At 37.3% G+C, this 16,698-nt stretch overlaps 1 protein-coding gene and 1 pseudogene across 1 annotated transcript in view; one reads left to right on the forward strand and one right to left on the reverse strand.

Annotated features, from left to right (window-relative positions):
* The window catches only part of DEPDC1B (DEP domain containing 1B), an 85,825-nt gene that overhangs the window by 16,946 nt on the left and 52,181 nt on the right, over window positions 1–16,698 (reverse strand). Inside the window, exon 8 of the mRNA XM_029941363.1 lies at window positions 1,967–2,133. Coding sequence (XP_029797223.1) covers window positions 1,967–2,133 — 167 coding nt within the window. The remainder of the gene's footprint in view (window positions 1–1,966; window positions 2,134–16,698) is intronic.
* LOC115293998 lies at window positions 10,903–11,680 on the forward strand (annotated as a pseudogene).

Raw genomic sequence — 16,698 nt, forward strand, 5'->3', positions numbered from 1 at the left:
CTGCAGGCCCAGCACCAAGCCTCTGGGCGCTTTGTCTCCTGGCTCTCCTTTGGGCCCGGAAAGTCTCCGGTCCCAGTTCATACTCACTCACTCAGGCATCCATGAGACTGCTGTCGATAAGGGGTCTGTGCGCACACCTCCGTTCTTGGAGATCAGAGAGCTGGGGCTTTTAATTCTTCTCAGTTTGATAACTGCAGGCAGGCGGAGGTAGTGGGGCTCCTTACTTCTCTGCCATCTTGCTGCTCCCCCCAGACAGTTTTAAATACATATAAACAAATTCTGAAATTTATTATCACTACCATTGCTTGAATCACGTAGCACTTCAGAGTTCAAAGTACTTTAAAGCTATTACTAATATCCTTATTTCACTACTGACTTTTTAAAAAATCCGCTAGCACAATACATGGGCCTCAACAGTTATGTTTTTTCCTACTTAACTATAATTTTCTCTGAGATTTTGGATGTACATTTGACGATCACTTAAACAAAATGATGAGACTTTATAACAAGTTCATTGTGATGAGACTTTACAATAAGCAGAAATAAAAAAAAACATTATGTAGCTGCCTTCATAGAATGCATATTCACTATTCCCTTCTTAATACTATCCTTTGGATAGACATTTTTTTCCCTTTTGCTACTCATTTTATTGCTGACAATCTTATTTTAAAACCTACAAGCATGAAATCATGTAATTCTGTTTAATTAGACTTCATTTCATTAACCTACTGCAGAGGATACTTTATCTTCCACTCACATGTATGTGCACAGAGAGACATGCAGCCAGACATCTTTAACATGGAGAGTATGGCCTTAGGGAATCTGAATGCCTTGAAATTGTATGCAAAATTTTACATGTGTATTTTTCTGGGGAATAGGTGCAAAGTTCTCTTCAGCTTTTCACAAAGGTCCATTAGCCCCATTACCCGTCCACCAAATCAAAAGCAAGGTCAAGAATCCTTCTACTGGGCACTGAGTGCTTCTCTGATCTTACTCCACACTTCTAAAACTGGGCGAGAGGACCCCCAAGAGGTACACACCATGGTTGACCAGGACATGGAAAGGACATACCTCCCAATGAAGCATCAATTTTTCTACAAGGCTTCCAATGTTTGTTAATTAATAAATTAAATTATAATAAAAATTAAAATTTTGTGTAATAAAAAATTCTAAACGTAAATCCTAGCTTAAAAGACAAGCTGACATTGACAAAGTAGAATTTAAAATTAGCATATGTGGTACACCTGGGTGGCTCAATCAGTTAAGCATCTGACTTTGTCTCAGGTCATCATCTCATGGTTTGTGAGTTCGAGCCCCACATCAGGCTCTGTGTTGACAGAACACAACCTGCTTGTGATTAATTTTCCCTCCCTCCTTCTCTGCTCCTCCCCTGCTTGCTCTTTCCCTCCCTCAAAAATACATAAATAAACAAAAACTTTAAAAAATAATAAAATAAAATTAGCATGCATTTATAAGTAAAACTGAGAATATTTTATGGACCCTAAGATCATACCCTGGAGTGAACAAGTTCTTGGTCTCCCCACCAGGCTATCTGGTCCAACTCTATATTTTGCTTCTTTCCTCTTAGCCCATTGTATAGGCTGCACCTCTTCCACTTGCTGTAGTGACAAATGCTTCACAACCTTTTTGTCCTGGAGGAAAGAATATTGTTTTCTTGAGAGACTACTTATCCTCACGGTCCACCCTTCCTTTTCTTTATGTTGACAGTAGGCAGGAGGCAGCAGACACCTCTCAACTCTGAGTCTATCCCTATCCACTCTTCACTTTCCACTATGTTAGTGAAGACACTAACACCCAGAGTGCGATGCTGTGGGGGTGGGTTCCAAGCCATGGCTCCACAAGCAAGCCTGCCTTGCTCCTTCCTCGGGTTGCCAAGTTAGTAAACTCTACTCGGGTGGACTGTATTCCAAAAACTCGTGAAGTTAGATGTCAGAGATCAACCTACCAGTGTCCGGGTACCCAGGCCGTCACACAGGGGTGGCATCTCCTTATTTAGGCAGATTCTTGCCATCATCCTCATCAACAGCTGTAACTTTCTCCTGTTTTCAGGTGGCAGGAGCAGGCAGCAAACCTGAAATGCTTCAATAGCCACTTTCTCTTTCTGTAACAAACCTGATTTAGAAAGAAGTTTTAATCTTCTAAAACCAATAGCCAACTTGACTCTATTATGTTTACATTTTTCAAAACATGTGCTATTAAAATTATATAGAAAATGTATACATATCCAACTGTGCTGAGTCAGATTATTATAGATCCAATGAATCGACACTGAAAATACAAACCATCAACTAAGGATGACAAATATATAAAACAAATACAGCCGTTTCCCTCTCTATACTCTTAACAGATAGAACCAGATTTTCATAGTATTCTTTCCCACCGAACCAAGGGCAGTCAGTTAAGGCTAACCTAACCCTCAGCACTCACAGTTACTAGAGGACCAAGACAGCATGAGCAAAGACACTGCTGCTCTGAATTCCCCCCTTGTATGATGTCCCCAGGATGAGCAGGGTCACTATCTAACAGGACTCTCACAGAATGAACAACAGGTCCAATATGCCTACAGTCAGACCACTGCCAGATGGCTGCACTTCTTTCCAAACGACACATGTCCAATAGCCCTTCCTCGCACGTAAGCTGGTTTTTCTAGCTTAGGGTACTGATTCAATCATGTTATATGCCAGCTCTCCTCATCCAAACTACAGTATTCTAATACTGTGCTAAAAATCACGGTTTTCTAATACTGTGCTCTCTTCAACCACATTTGTCCCCAGACATATCCACATCCAAACCCTGTAATGAGAAGAAACTGCTTTCATCAATTTGTTTGTTCCATATCCAACCTTTTCAAGTTCCTGCTGGTTTGTCTTAGAGGCAAAATCATCTTTGGCACCCAGTAAGTATTTCTGACCATCTATGATGTGCCAAGAACTGTGCAAAGTCCTGGAAATATGAAAATACACCAGGTCCCTCACTTTGAAGAGCTGATGTGCTATGAGGAGAAACCCATTAAAAAAGAGTATATGCCAAAATATGAGAGGTGCTTCCTGAGACACCTACAAGGGTAACAGTAGGGGAATTATAAGTTATTCCCTAGGATACAGCACAGGCTTGGCATACAAGTAAAGCTGGAAAGGTCGACAGAGATGAGATCTAAGACGGCCTTGAATGCCAGACTAAGAAGCTTGGGTTTGGCCCTGAAGGCAGTGGATGGACATGGGAGAGAAAAGGAGGTAGAAGGGGCACTTTAATAGACCAAGTTCAATCCTAGATGTTCACTGAAAATACTGCTACTGGTTCTTATCACTAAACCTTCTTTCAATTCTACATAATCAAATCTATGAAAAGAAAAACGGTTTATGGTCATATATTAATTCTTTCTTTCATTTACTCAACATGTATTTATTAAGCCTTGCTTATATTCCAGGAACTATTTTAGAAGAGGACATACAATGGGGAATAAAAACAGAATCCCTGCCTGATGTCATGGAGCTTACTTTCCAGCAGATAATAAGAAAGAGGTACATATATATGGCAGGTGGAAAAATGCTATGGAGAAAAAGAAAAGGAGCAGGGGAGTGATGGGAGGTGCTCAGAAAAACATTTCTGGTTTTTTGGGAAAGGTCTCTAAGGAAGTGAAATATGAGCAGAGATCTGAAGGAAATGAGAACAAGCCAGGGAAGTATCTGAGAGACATATTTCCAAGGCGGTCAGGAATTAGAGAGACTGTGATGTGGGATCATGTTTGGAGTGTGTGAGGAGAAGCAGTGAGGCCAGTGTGAAGAGAGAGGAATATATGACAACGTGCAAGTAGGAAAGGAGGTCAGAGTGGAAGGCAAGAGCCAGACCAGGCAGAACCTTGTAGACTATCATTAAGGACTTAGAGTTTTATTATGAGTGACCTTAGAAACCATGGGAGGGTTCTGGGCAGGGAAATCATTAACCTAAATTACTTTTTACTTGGGCAGCTCTAGACAGAGGAGATTGTAAGGCGTAACACAGAAGGAGGAAGATGAGAGGCATGATGTCGGTCTGAACATGGTGGGAGAAGTGGAATTAGTAAGAACTAATTAAATTCTAGATCTATTTATCCACAAAGCCTTCAACTTTTTCCATGAAACTTTCTATCACATTAGCCCCAAAGCCCTTCATTTTTCAAAATTATAAACAACTTCTGACAGATTTTACCTTATCTTATTATGTTTCATGTATATATATTGTTTTATGAAAGAGACAGCAAGTTAATTGAAAGCATAATGCATTTCCTTTGGCAAGCCTTACTTCCTGGTAAAGTATAAGGCATAGAAGTAAACATTCAAATACCTATTTGTCAACAGAGTATCGCATGGCTATTAAAAATGGCAAATTTTGAAGATATGGAACAATATGTCCAGTATGATATTTATGAAGAAAATCACAATAATAATCTTTAAAAAAATTAGCAGAAAGGAAAAGATCAAAAGTTCATCAATTTTCTTTTAATTTTCAAATTTCTTTGTTGGGATACTGTTAAACTAACACATAAAAGTTACATCCATCAAATCTTTTTTAAAAAGTCTAAATTCTAAACTTCCAGTTGTTTATATCCCAAACTTGGAGCTGGCCATGATTTCAAGTTTTATGAAAATTGCAGTGAGAGAGATTGTATTGGTAAATCTATCTCAAGAATTAATCTACACAAACCTACACACTAGGAGACAAAGTCCACCCTTGACTCATTATACATTCCAATAACTTCCTGGCCCCCCTGTGAAGCCAGGGACTCCCCTTCCTTCCACCACTGATCCCAGCTGAGACCCCTGTGCGGTTCATTCCAACTGTCAACTTCCCACCTCCTGCAAAAAGAGAAGCAACGCTATTGATCCCTTCCTCCCTTAAATCACAAATCTCTCCCCAACAATGTCCCAGCACTGGCCGTGGAGGGGCCACCATCAACAGCCTGAGGGAGGCTCCTGCCCAACACTCCAAAACACAGAAGGAAGGAGAGCTGCTTTCGCCCGAAGCTTGAAGAGGAACATGACACTGTGAGGCTCCGGCCACCTCCTCCTGGAGCCCAGAATGCATTTTACCAGAGGAAGGAAACAAACAAACACACAAACAAAGCACTGCAGGGACTGATTAAACCTACAATACCATTAGATTTTAACTACAGCTAAAATTCCTAATTAAGTATATTCTGTAAGTTGATCTTGCAATTTGGCTGTCCTTTATAGCACTGCTTCTTGGGAAGGGAGGCAAAGAACAGGACATTGTTCCAAACAACATACTCTGAAAGATTTAGAACATACTCTGTCATTTTGACATAATTTAACAATTTATCAGATAAAGTTTAAAAATTAAGTTGTTTCTACTTTCCAAAAGGTATAAAAATGGGTACTGTTAATTCCCCGGTTTTTTTTGAGAGAGAGAGAGGGAGAGAGAGAGAGAGACCGTGCATGAGTAGAGGGGAGGGGTGGCAGAGAAAGGGATAGAAAGAGAGAATGAATCTCAAGCAGGCTCCACACTTAGCTTGATGCAGGGCTTAATCCCATGAACCCAAAATCAAGAGCGAGACACTTAACTGACTGAGCCACCTAGGCACCTCTATTTTTTCTATTTATACGTCAGCACCTCTTAATATACTACAGAATTTACTTTTTTGTCCTCTACCATTGTTTCCCCTCTGCCTTACTGAAATGTAAGCTCCACATGGGCAGAGATTATTTTCAGTTTTATTTACTGACATACCTCCAACAGGTAGAATACTACCTGGTAGATCACAGGTGCTTAATAAATATTTTCTGTGGTGAATATGTGAATGAATGAATGTAAGAATGAAGGAATCAGAACGAGTCATCCCTTGCTAGGACTGGAGCTAGAATATCTGGCTTAAGTCCCCGATCTCACTGACTGTATATACTTAGACAAGTCACTTAACCTCCCTGAGTCCCAATTAACCCAGCAGTAAATTGTTGTGGACAATCATAAAGCCAAATCACTGTACTGAACTGGGAGCCCATAGGCTATAGGGGAAAGCCTAGGTGAGCTGCAACTTTCATAGCATTGGTGATAGCTGCTGCTGCTACTACGATTACCATTACTAAATTAAAGCACTAAGACTAATATCAAGGTGGAAAATAGGGCTAGATTTTCTTAAAAAGCCAGTTAAGAAACGTATTGTGCACTAGTACACAGATGTGAATTTGGCTCTGGGTCTCTGTGATGAGAGAAAAAGTAAAATCCCATGATGCCCCAGGAGAACTGTATTACTGAGTAACAGATCATCTAAGAATGGCCTCCTCAAGCCTGTTTGCCTCAACAGCTGTATAACCCTATCACAGAGGATGGGAAAAAATACAAACATTTGTAAACATCATCTGCATGTAATAGTTAAGTCAACTTCACATGCATAATTCTGAAAGAGTCTCACAATTATGACTCTTTGGGTCACTGGAAAAAATCTCATGCCCACAATATTATTACGTAAAAACAGCTATGTCTGGCTTACTGATGATAGAAGGACCTATAATAACTCTTAAATTTTTCTTGACATTTTAGCTGAAAAAATGTGGATGCCTCTGTTGCCATCAATGACAGAATTATCACAACATTTGATAGTCATTTGATAGTTGGTCCCTTGTTAACCTAAGATTCTAGAAGTCTTTGTTAGAATTGCCTATTAATGTATAAGGTACAATGCTACCATCTTAAAACCTAGGTGAAAGTTCTTCTTTAGGCAAAAGGCTTACCTTTTAACAGCATTTTATCTGCTAACTGATATAGCAACTATGTGGCTGAACATAAGATTTCAAGGATGAAAACTGACCTACTTTTGTTTCCAACTCCAATCAATAATTCAAATAGGTAAAAAGTTCATTGGGAAAAACACACAGAAATTATCTCTGTGAAATGTCCATAAATGGCAAGAACTGGGAGTAGGGACTTACCTGACATGAAAGCAAGATTTGCTACAAAGCTGTAGTAATTAAACAGTATGATGCTACCATAAGAATACATAAAAGATCAGCACAACAAAGCTGAACGTCTAGAGACAGGCCCAAGTATGCACGGGAACCTGATGTATCACAGAACTGTCATCACCAATCAGCAAGCAAAGAATCGTCTGCTCAAATATGGAATTTGGAACCTAATAACCGTATGTCAGGAAAAAAATTAAATGACAGTGTCTTACCTTATTAAAACTAGAGAAAACTCTGACTCCAAACAAGATAGAATAGCAAGGCCCAGACTAAGCCTCCCTTCACAAACAACTAGAAAACTGGATAAATTTTATGCAGTAACAGCTTCTATACATGGGGTAATGAGAGGACCATATTCCCTGAGAAAAGGAAACAAAACAAATAAGCTCTGCAATTTCCCCCACATTATGCCCAAAGGCACATTCCAAAACATGTATCAGAGACAGAGATCTCAAGCAGAGGGAAGAGACAGAATGGAACTTGTGGAGGCTGAGTCAGCTGGACATTGCAAAGCAGAGTTCCAACTGCAGGGCACAAAACAGAAAGTTTCCATAAACCTGCACAGAAATCCCCTGAGACACTGATGAACACTGAAATGCATAGACGTAATTAAGGCAAAACTCTAGGAGGTCATATAAAAAATAACCAGTGAGGGGAGCCTGGGTGGCTCAGTCAGTTAAGTGTCCGACTTCGGGTCAGGTCATGATCTCACTGTTCATGGGTTTAAGCCCTGCGTCGGGCTCTGTGCTGACAGCTAGCTCAGAGCCTGTTGTTGTCCGTTTCGGAATCTGTGTCTCCCTCTCTCTCAGTCCCTCTCCTACTCACACTATCTCTCCCTCTCTCTCTCTCTCTCTCTAAAAAAGACAACAACAACAACAACATTAAAAAACAACCAATGAGCTTTGAGCCGACAGTTCCCAGAGCTCATGTAAAAGAGAACCCTGCTGATCATAGAAGGGATTCCATAGAAAGCCCAGCTGGATTATGCATCAATAGTAGGATCAAACTTCCCTTCAGTAAAGGTTAATCTAATATGGCCTTAAAAATAGCTTTAAAAATAAGACACAAATGAATCAGGCAGAAATTCAATTAAATTAACTGCCTAAGAGAACAAAGCTTGCCCTCTTCAAAGGACAACAATAAAATTCAGATACTCAACAAGGAAAAACATTTTGTACAATCAAAATTACTAGGCATGCCAAGAAGCAGAAAAGTATGACCTGTAGCAGGAGAAAAACTGGTAGATAATCATAAAAATAGCCACAGATAAAGAACTTGGAGAAAAGTGTACTATAAAAGATATTCTATGTTCTCATATTATTAAAAATATATAAATACAGTAAGGAGAAAATGGAAGATAAAAAGAAGAACCAAATGGAACTTCTAGAGATAAAAAAAAATGCTTATCCTCAAAAGAAACGCTCACTAGATGAGAACCATAGCAGATTAACACTTCAAAAGAAGAAAAAAGAAAAGTTAAATACACAGTAAAATGAATTAGCCAAAATAGAAACAAAGTAGGCAAAAAAGTAGGGGGAAAAAATGAACAGAGCTGCAGCAACCCATGGGAAAATATCAAATGAATTAAAATTTGTGTCATTAGAAAAGTGGAAGGAGGCACAGAAAAAATGTCTGAAGAAATAATGGCTAAACATGTTCCAAATTTGGTGAAATCTATAAATCAACAGAATAAAGAAATTCAATGAGTCAAAGGGCAATAAACACAAAAACCTCTTAAAATCATATCACAATTAAATTCCTAAAATCAGTGATAAAGGCAATCTCAAAAGCAGTCAGAGGAAAAAGGCACATTACAAACAGAGGAACAAAAATAAGTAGTGACCATAGACTTTTCATCAGAATCTACTCAATCCAGAAGACACCTTCAAAGTGCTAAACAAAGAAAATTATCTTAGATTCCTATATCCATTGAAAATACGTTCCAGAATTAAGTCTGAATAAAGACATTTCAAAACCCAAACCTCTCCCTAAAAATCTATAGCCAAGAGACCTATACCATAAAAAATGCCAAAGGACATTTTTCCAGCAGAAGAAAAATGATACCAGATGGTAACTTGCATCTGCATAAAGGAATGAAGATTCCCAGAAAAGATTACTATGTGAATAAAACAAACTTGTTTTGTGTTCCTTAATTTCTTTAAAAGAAAAATACCAACCTAAAGAAAAAATAACATACAGTAGGGTTTATTACAGATGCTATAAAAGAATACATCAGACAAAATGGATGATGACAATATCAGAAAGGGTAGAAAAGAGAAAATAAAAGAATATTATGGTAAGGTGGTAACATTATATGTGAAGCAATCTAATATTTAAAGGTAAGCAAAGGTTTCTTGAGACAAAAAGTATAAGCCATAAAATGATAAAAGAGACTTCATCAAAACTAAAAGCTTCCACTTTTTCAAAGACATTGTTAAGAAAAGGAAAAAGAAGACCACAATCTGGGAGAAAATATTTACAATACATAACAGAAGAAAGGACTTATAGGAAGAATATGCAAATACCTCTTACAACTCAATAATAAGAGAACAAACAAGCCAATAAAAAAAAAGTATTTCAATGGACACTTCACAAAAGATAAAAGAAAAGACACTGAGCAAATGAAAACATGCTCAATATAACTAGTCATTAGAAACATGCAGCTAAGAACCACAAAGATATACCACTACCCACCTACTAGGTGAGCTAAATCAAAAGACTGAGTGTCACATGTTAACAAGGATGTAGGGCTATTGAAACTCTCATGCATCAGTGATGGGAATACAAAATGGCACAACTATTTTGGAAAATACCTTGTCAATTTCATAATGAAAGTAAATACACATTTATCATATGACTCAGCAATCCCACCCCTAAATATTTACTCAAAAGAAGTTGAGATATATGTTCATACATCTTTATTCACAATGGCTCAAGACTGGATACAATCCACAAGTTTATTTACATGGATAAACAAATTATGGTTTGTAGTATATAACACAGCAGTAGAATACTCAGCCACACAAAGTAACAGTACCTGCAACATGAATGAGATCTCCTAAATACTATGTGGAGCAAAAGAAGCTGGATACAAAGTACATACTGTATAATTCCACTTAGATGAAACTCTTAAAAAGAAAACCTAATCTATAGGATAAAAAGCTTCTATTTCTGGTTGTCTGGTTCCAGTGGTGGCATTGGGGATTGACTAAAATAGGGCATAAGAGAAGCTTCAGGAATAATGGAAATGGCCTGTTATCTTAATTTAGTGCTAATTACACTAGTATACATTCATCAAAACTCACTCAAGTGTATCTAAAATGGGTATATATTATATATTATGTATGTTAATTTTACCTTAATAAAGTCAACTTTATAAATTTAAAATATTTATTCATTTAAAAAATCAAATAAATCAAGAGAAATTAGAGCCCCAAACATGAAAAATGTAAAACTTAAAAATGTTAACAGTACAGAATCCCTTTGTGAAAGATTTCTTAAGATACACAAGTAAATTAATTTGACCAAAAGAGAATACAAAAGGTTTTTTTTTTTACCTTTTGATTAAAACCAAAAGAGAAGCTACAAACTACAAAATATTTGCAAGATATAGATATAAGGTATGAAGAATTAGTACTTAGAATATATTTTTAGAATGACAAAGGAAGAAAGAAAGAAAGACAGAAAGAAGAACGACAGACCAAGAGAAAAAAAATGGGTAAAGGACGGAAAAAGTATTTCACCCCAGAAGAAACACATAGGACCAATAAACAGCAACAAGATTCCTTTTCACACACATCAGACTACAAAAATTAAAAAGCCCAGCAGTTTTTTGGCCTTGTAACATGTAGCAACAGGGCCAGTTTGGGATCTTAAGCCACATTTGGGGGCTTTGGAGAGTTGACATGTTTGATTATTTGCAATGTCAGGCTTTGATAATTTAAACACATATTTCTACCAGGTAAGTTACAGCATCGAAGACCAATCACTGCAGTCCTAGAATTATGGAAGAAGTGGAGGACCCTGCAGCAAACAGCATGCTGGCTATGTCTCCTCGCAGCAAGGCAAATTTGTCCCTCTAGACATGAGGCAGCCACAACAGTCACAAACTGGGCCAATTTTCCAGCTAACTCAGGCATATACTCTGACACATTAGCTTTTCTATGGAAACGACTTTGAGGATGAGCCACCTTTATTAGAAGAATCAGGTATCAATTCTGACCAAAAAACATATGGCAAAAAAGAACATGAACAGTGTTACATCCATTAAAAGTAGCAGATGGCAGCATCATGAATGTGACCAATTTGGCACAACCAATGGTTTTTTGCCTTGCCTTTGGAGCCACATTGTTATTGGCCAGCAAAATCCAGTTTGTCTAAGTTTGTGGCATCAGTGCATTTGGACGTCTACGAATGTTTTGTCTACTAAAATTAATGAGTATGACAGGTATTTCATTTGACTGTGTGGCAAGTGTCCTGGGATACTGTCTTCTTCCCATGATCCTACTTTCCAGGTCTGCAGTGATATTTTCTTTGCAGGAATGGTAAGAATCATTCTCACTGCTAGAATTATTGGATGGTGCCGTTTATCTGCTTCCAAAATTTTTATTTCTGCATTAGCCATGGAAGAACAGCCACTTCTAGTAGCATACCCCTGTGCTTTGTTGTACAGAGTCTTTGCCCTAATTTCCATTTTATGAACTGAATTTATCTGGCATGTGGACATCAATCGGCCAAAAAGGACTGTGAACTATAAAATTGGACTGTCAAACTGCTACAGGGCATCTCTAATGCAGATCTAACATTTGGCTATTGGAGCAGTACAAGTAAAGATGATTTTTTATTCATTTTTATAGAACTTTGAATACTATGTTGGATTTACCTGTAGCATGACTAGCTTTAAATGTTTGTGCTTATAAAAATAAGAAGTGCTATGTCTTTGCTGTTCCTGTAGCCTTTGAAAAAACAAGTGTTTCCCTTATGAACTGTACTAAAATGCTTTTGACATATTTTTAACAACTGTGGAAAACTAACCACAGAGCTGATAACCTTTCTTAAAAACCACCAAGTAATAGTTAAGAAGACACAAGACTTATTGCCGAAATAGTTTTCCAAGAGATGAGGAAAGAAAAATTGCCTGTATTGTCCAGTTAGATGAGCTCGAAGCATAAAATAATACCAATGTATACTTTTATGAGTTTGCCATTCAAAAATTTGACATTCCTTTAAATCAACTCGTGGAATTTTTGCTAAAACTTCAATAATACAAGAAGTTCACAATCTACTTTATTGCAGATGAAAAATGTGAAAACCTGTTGAGATTACCATTAAATAACCCATAATGACCTAGACTGGCCATATGTTAATGTATATAGTTGGATCTCCTTGTTTCTTAGGGGAAAAAAATCACTACACTTTTTTGAGAAAGATACTAAAAATGTCACAATTTCAGCACTGTAGTTATCAATGTAAAGTGCATTTGATGCTTAGTAATTAAATTTTTCCCAATTAAAAAAAAGTTTAAAGCATGATAAAACCAAATATTGGCTAATAAAATGGTCAAACAGAAATATATTTCTAATGTGTGTGCAAGTTGCTGCAACTCTGGAAAGCAATTTGCTTAAACGAGCAAAGATGTAAATACCAAACAGCCTAGCAGTTTTGCTTCTGGATATAGAGAAAGACGTGGATGTTTTCCAACACTGTACCATATATGTGTTAAATTAGGGTGGTGGGCACATGGATGTCTGTTCTATTACTCTCCACACTGACAATTTAACCACCATTCTCCTCCCAAATAGTACTTGCAGTGAAAGTTTGGAAATCAGATTTCAGGGTCACTTATTTCGTGCCACTGGAGAATTTTTTCTGTCTATAGACAATTTCCAATAACAATGAACACATCAAGTACTAAGTCTTGGCTTCTATATATTATTCTCTACTCGAAGGAAGCAAGAATCCTTGAAGAAATACCTGAGAAAGAAAGAACAAGAACTTTTCCTGCCAGAAAATAAGAAAGTGATCCAGGAATGATAGGGATCTGGTTTAAAAAATAAAACAATGCATCAGCACTTCTGTATCCCTTGGGTAGATCCCTAGCATGTGCTCCCAATGTTCATAGCAGCACTGTGAACAATAGCCAAAACATGGAAAGAGACTAAATGCCCATCACCTGATGAGTGGATCAAGAAGATGTGGTATATATACACAATGGAGTACTACATGGCAATGAGAGGGAATGAAATCTGGCCATTTGTAGCAAAGTGGATGGACCTTGAGGGTGTCATGCTAAGTGAAATAAGTCAGGCGGAGCAGGACAGATACCATATGTTTGCACTCATCGGTCTAACAGGAAAACAGGAGAAACCTAATTGAGGACCTGGGGGAGGGGAAGAGGGAAAGAGAGTTGGGGAGAGAGGGACGCAAAACCTGAGACTACTGAATGCTGAAAATGAACTGAGGGTTGAAGGGGAAGCAGGAGGGGGGAAAAGGGGTGGTGGTGATGGAGGAGGGCACTTGTGGGGAAGAGCACTGGGTGTTGTATGGAAACCAATTTGACAATAAACTACTTTAAAAAAAAAGATTCTGTGTCTCCCTCTCTCTCTGCCCCTCCTCCACTCATGCTGTGTTTCTGGCTGTCTCAAAAAGATAAATAAACATAAAAAAATTAAAAAATAAATAAAATTGAATGGTGAGCAATTATTAATTGCTAAAGAAAAGATTACATTCTTGAATTAATACCATTCTCTTTATCCTTTATTAACACTCACAGATATATTTTTCTTAACTACTATAAGAGTCCCAAATAGAAAAAATTTAATTTTGGATTAGGTTTAAAAAGTTTATGTCAGCCATCTATCATCATTGTGTTATATCATTAAGTAATATACCAGCAAAATCTTCAGGAATGTGAAGAAAAAGTCTTTAAGCTCTAGTAGCCATTAAGTACGTCTATATTTTAAAAGACATTAAACCTAGGGAATAAAGCAGACTAATAGCATTGCTCAACCACATCAAAGCTACAATTTGCAATCACAAAAATGTTAACTGGTAGGAAGTCTGGAAAACCAGCAGGGGAATACTTAATAAATTATTCTTTTTAAATATGTTTAAAGAGGCAATATCATAAAAAGCCATAATCCTAGAACTCCCTTAGCATTAGAAACATAGATACTATAGACAAGAGGGGAAACATGGTCCCAAAGACATTTAACTGTGCACCAGTTTATCACACCACTGTATGTGCCAAATAAAAATAGAAGACTGAATTAAAAATAAAATAAAATCTTTGTAGAATGTAGCGACATGCAACACTTCCATGCCATTAACCTTGATGACAGCAGATAGTTCCGCTACAGGGAAAAGCACATGGATTTCACAAAATACTTTTTGAACTGAAGTATAAGACCTTTCATACAGAAAGGAATTTTAAGAGTTTGATAGTGGTTTTGGAGCCTATTTTTGTGTTTAAAAATCAGAATAAAAAAGTAGACTAAGAGCAGCTAATATTTATATTAATTAAACTAATTTTTTATAGAAGAAAATAGTTAACATTAAATTAAGCACTTTATTATGTACCTAATAGTGTTCTAAACACTAAACACCATCTCATTTAATCTTTACAAAAACTCTAAAAGGTATTTAACTATCATTATTCCCGCTTACAGATAAAGACAGTTAGGCTTAAAGAGATGAGGTCACTTGCCCGGATCACACAGCTAGTTAGTGGCAGAGTGGGGGGTTAGCTTACACAGTCTAGGGCAGGCACACCTCAATATCATCCTATATTACCGGCCTTGCACATGTGGCAAATTATTTCCTAAGGATAAATTCCTATAAGTAAAAATGTTGGCTCAAAGAATATGCACAAATATGTCATATGCAGATAGTCAAATAAAATATTTCTCTGCATTCTTCAACTGGGGGCAAGAATTGGACAGTAAAAAGAGAATTTCTCAACATAGTGAAATCTAAAACGAGCTCCTTTATACCAAAGAGAACACGTAAAACCATTTCTACTCAACATTTCTCTCTCATGAAGTAAAACTACAATGTAGTGTGTATCCCTTAAGAAACTTCCAAACCACTTTAACATGCTAATTCCACCACACATAGAATGAAAAACTGAATGTAACTCTAAACAATATGATCCATAGGGTGCACCTGGGTGGCTCACGGTCCGTGGCCCATCGGGCTCTGTGCTGATAGCACCAAGCCTTCTTGGGATTCTCTCTCTCTCCCTCTCCACACCCTTCCCCTGTTTGTGTTCTCTCTCTCTCTCTCTCTCCCCTCTCCCCTGCACTCTCTCAAAATAAATCAATAAACTTAAAAAAATATATATGATCCATAGGTAAAAAGTATTTTTTTTATCTAAGTGTAAAGGACAAACCATGTATAGCATAAGCATCTTTCAAAATTAACTACTATTACTAGTAATATTTGAGCAATATTACACTTTCTCAGAGACTTTTCTTATTCATTAAATCCTCATAATCATCTTACTACATAAGTAGGTGGAGATGAAATTTAGAGCAGGTTTTTTTTTTTCAAAAAATTTTTACTACAACGAAAATTAAGAAATACATGTTACATCACAATATGTATACACATATACATTTAAAGGCATTTAAAACAAAGTCCTATAAATATACCTACTATGCACAATGTACTCTGATATCTGTATAGTATTTTGTCTTTTTCTTCAACACTGTTCTACTACAGAGAATTAACATCCAAAACACAGTTTCTGAAACAGTGGCTTACAGAACAGACTCCTGAGTTTGAACCGAGGCTCTTGTATAACAAACATCCAGGAATACACTGCCAGCCAGATAGATATTCTGGTCAAAGCTCAGGAGACAGATCAAGGGTGAAAGTAAGGAGTGGAAATCCTTAGCACACGGGCGATCCATAAAGTGGTGTGAATGTGATCAAAGGGAAGACGTATGGGGGAAAAGCTGAGATTTGATGTGTCTGTAATACTTCCGTCTTTCTTGGCAACCAGTTCCAAGGATGTTATTTTTCAATCTGTTCAAATGTCAAAGCAGGACTCACTTTTAGGTCTGCTTTTGAATCCTGGAGCGCTACGTAATGCTTTCCTGAGTTCAAACACATGTAGGAATACTTAGATTCTCAAAAACAGTTTAATCTGATTTCTCTGTTTCTGTTTCCTAACTTCCTTCTCATTGCTGACCGTACCTTATCTTTCTTCCTTTCAATAAAAGGTTACTTGGCAAAAGCACATTACAGAACTCAGGGGGAAATGACTGCAAGAGAATTTAGTTTTAAAATACACATGATGGTCTTTAGTTGAACTCAAAACACATCTTCAACAAGTACTATTGGATTCTTCAAAATCATAAATTATTACTGATTTTAAAAGAGCTTCTTAGGGGTTTTCAACTTCTTGGAGATGTTTTAGGTTTTAAGAGCTTCTGAAGGATATTAGCAGGCTCTCCTCATTTTATAACCGAAGGGTTTAAATGTAACTATTTGATTCTTTGGATTAATTTCACTTAAAAAATTTTTTTAATGTTTTATTTATTTTTGATACAGAGAGAAACAGAGCATGAGAGGGTGAGGGACAGAGAGAGAAGGAGACACAGAATCTGAAGCAGGCTCCAGGCTCTGAGCTAGCTGTCAGCACAGAACCTAATGCGGGGCTTGAACCCACAAACATGAGATCTGACCTGAGCCGAAGTTGGAGGCTTAACTGACT

The sequence above is a fragment of the Suricata suricatta genome, chromosome 6, assembly GCF_006229205.1.
Source record: "Suricata suricatta isolate VVHF042 chromosome 6, meerkat_22Aug2017_6uvM2_HiC, whole genome shotgun sequence".
Classification (NCBI taxonomy): domain Eukaryota; kingdom Metazoa; phylum Chordata; class Mammalia; order Carnivora; family Herpestidae; genus Suricata; species Suricata suricatta.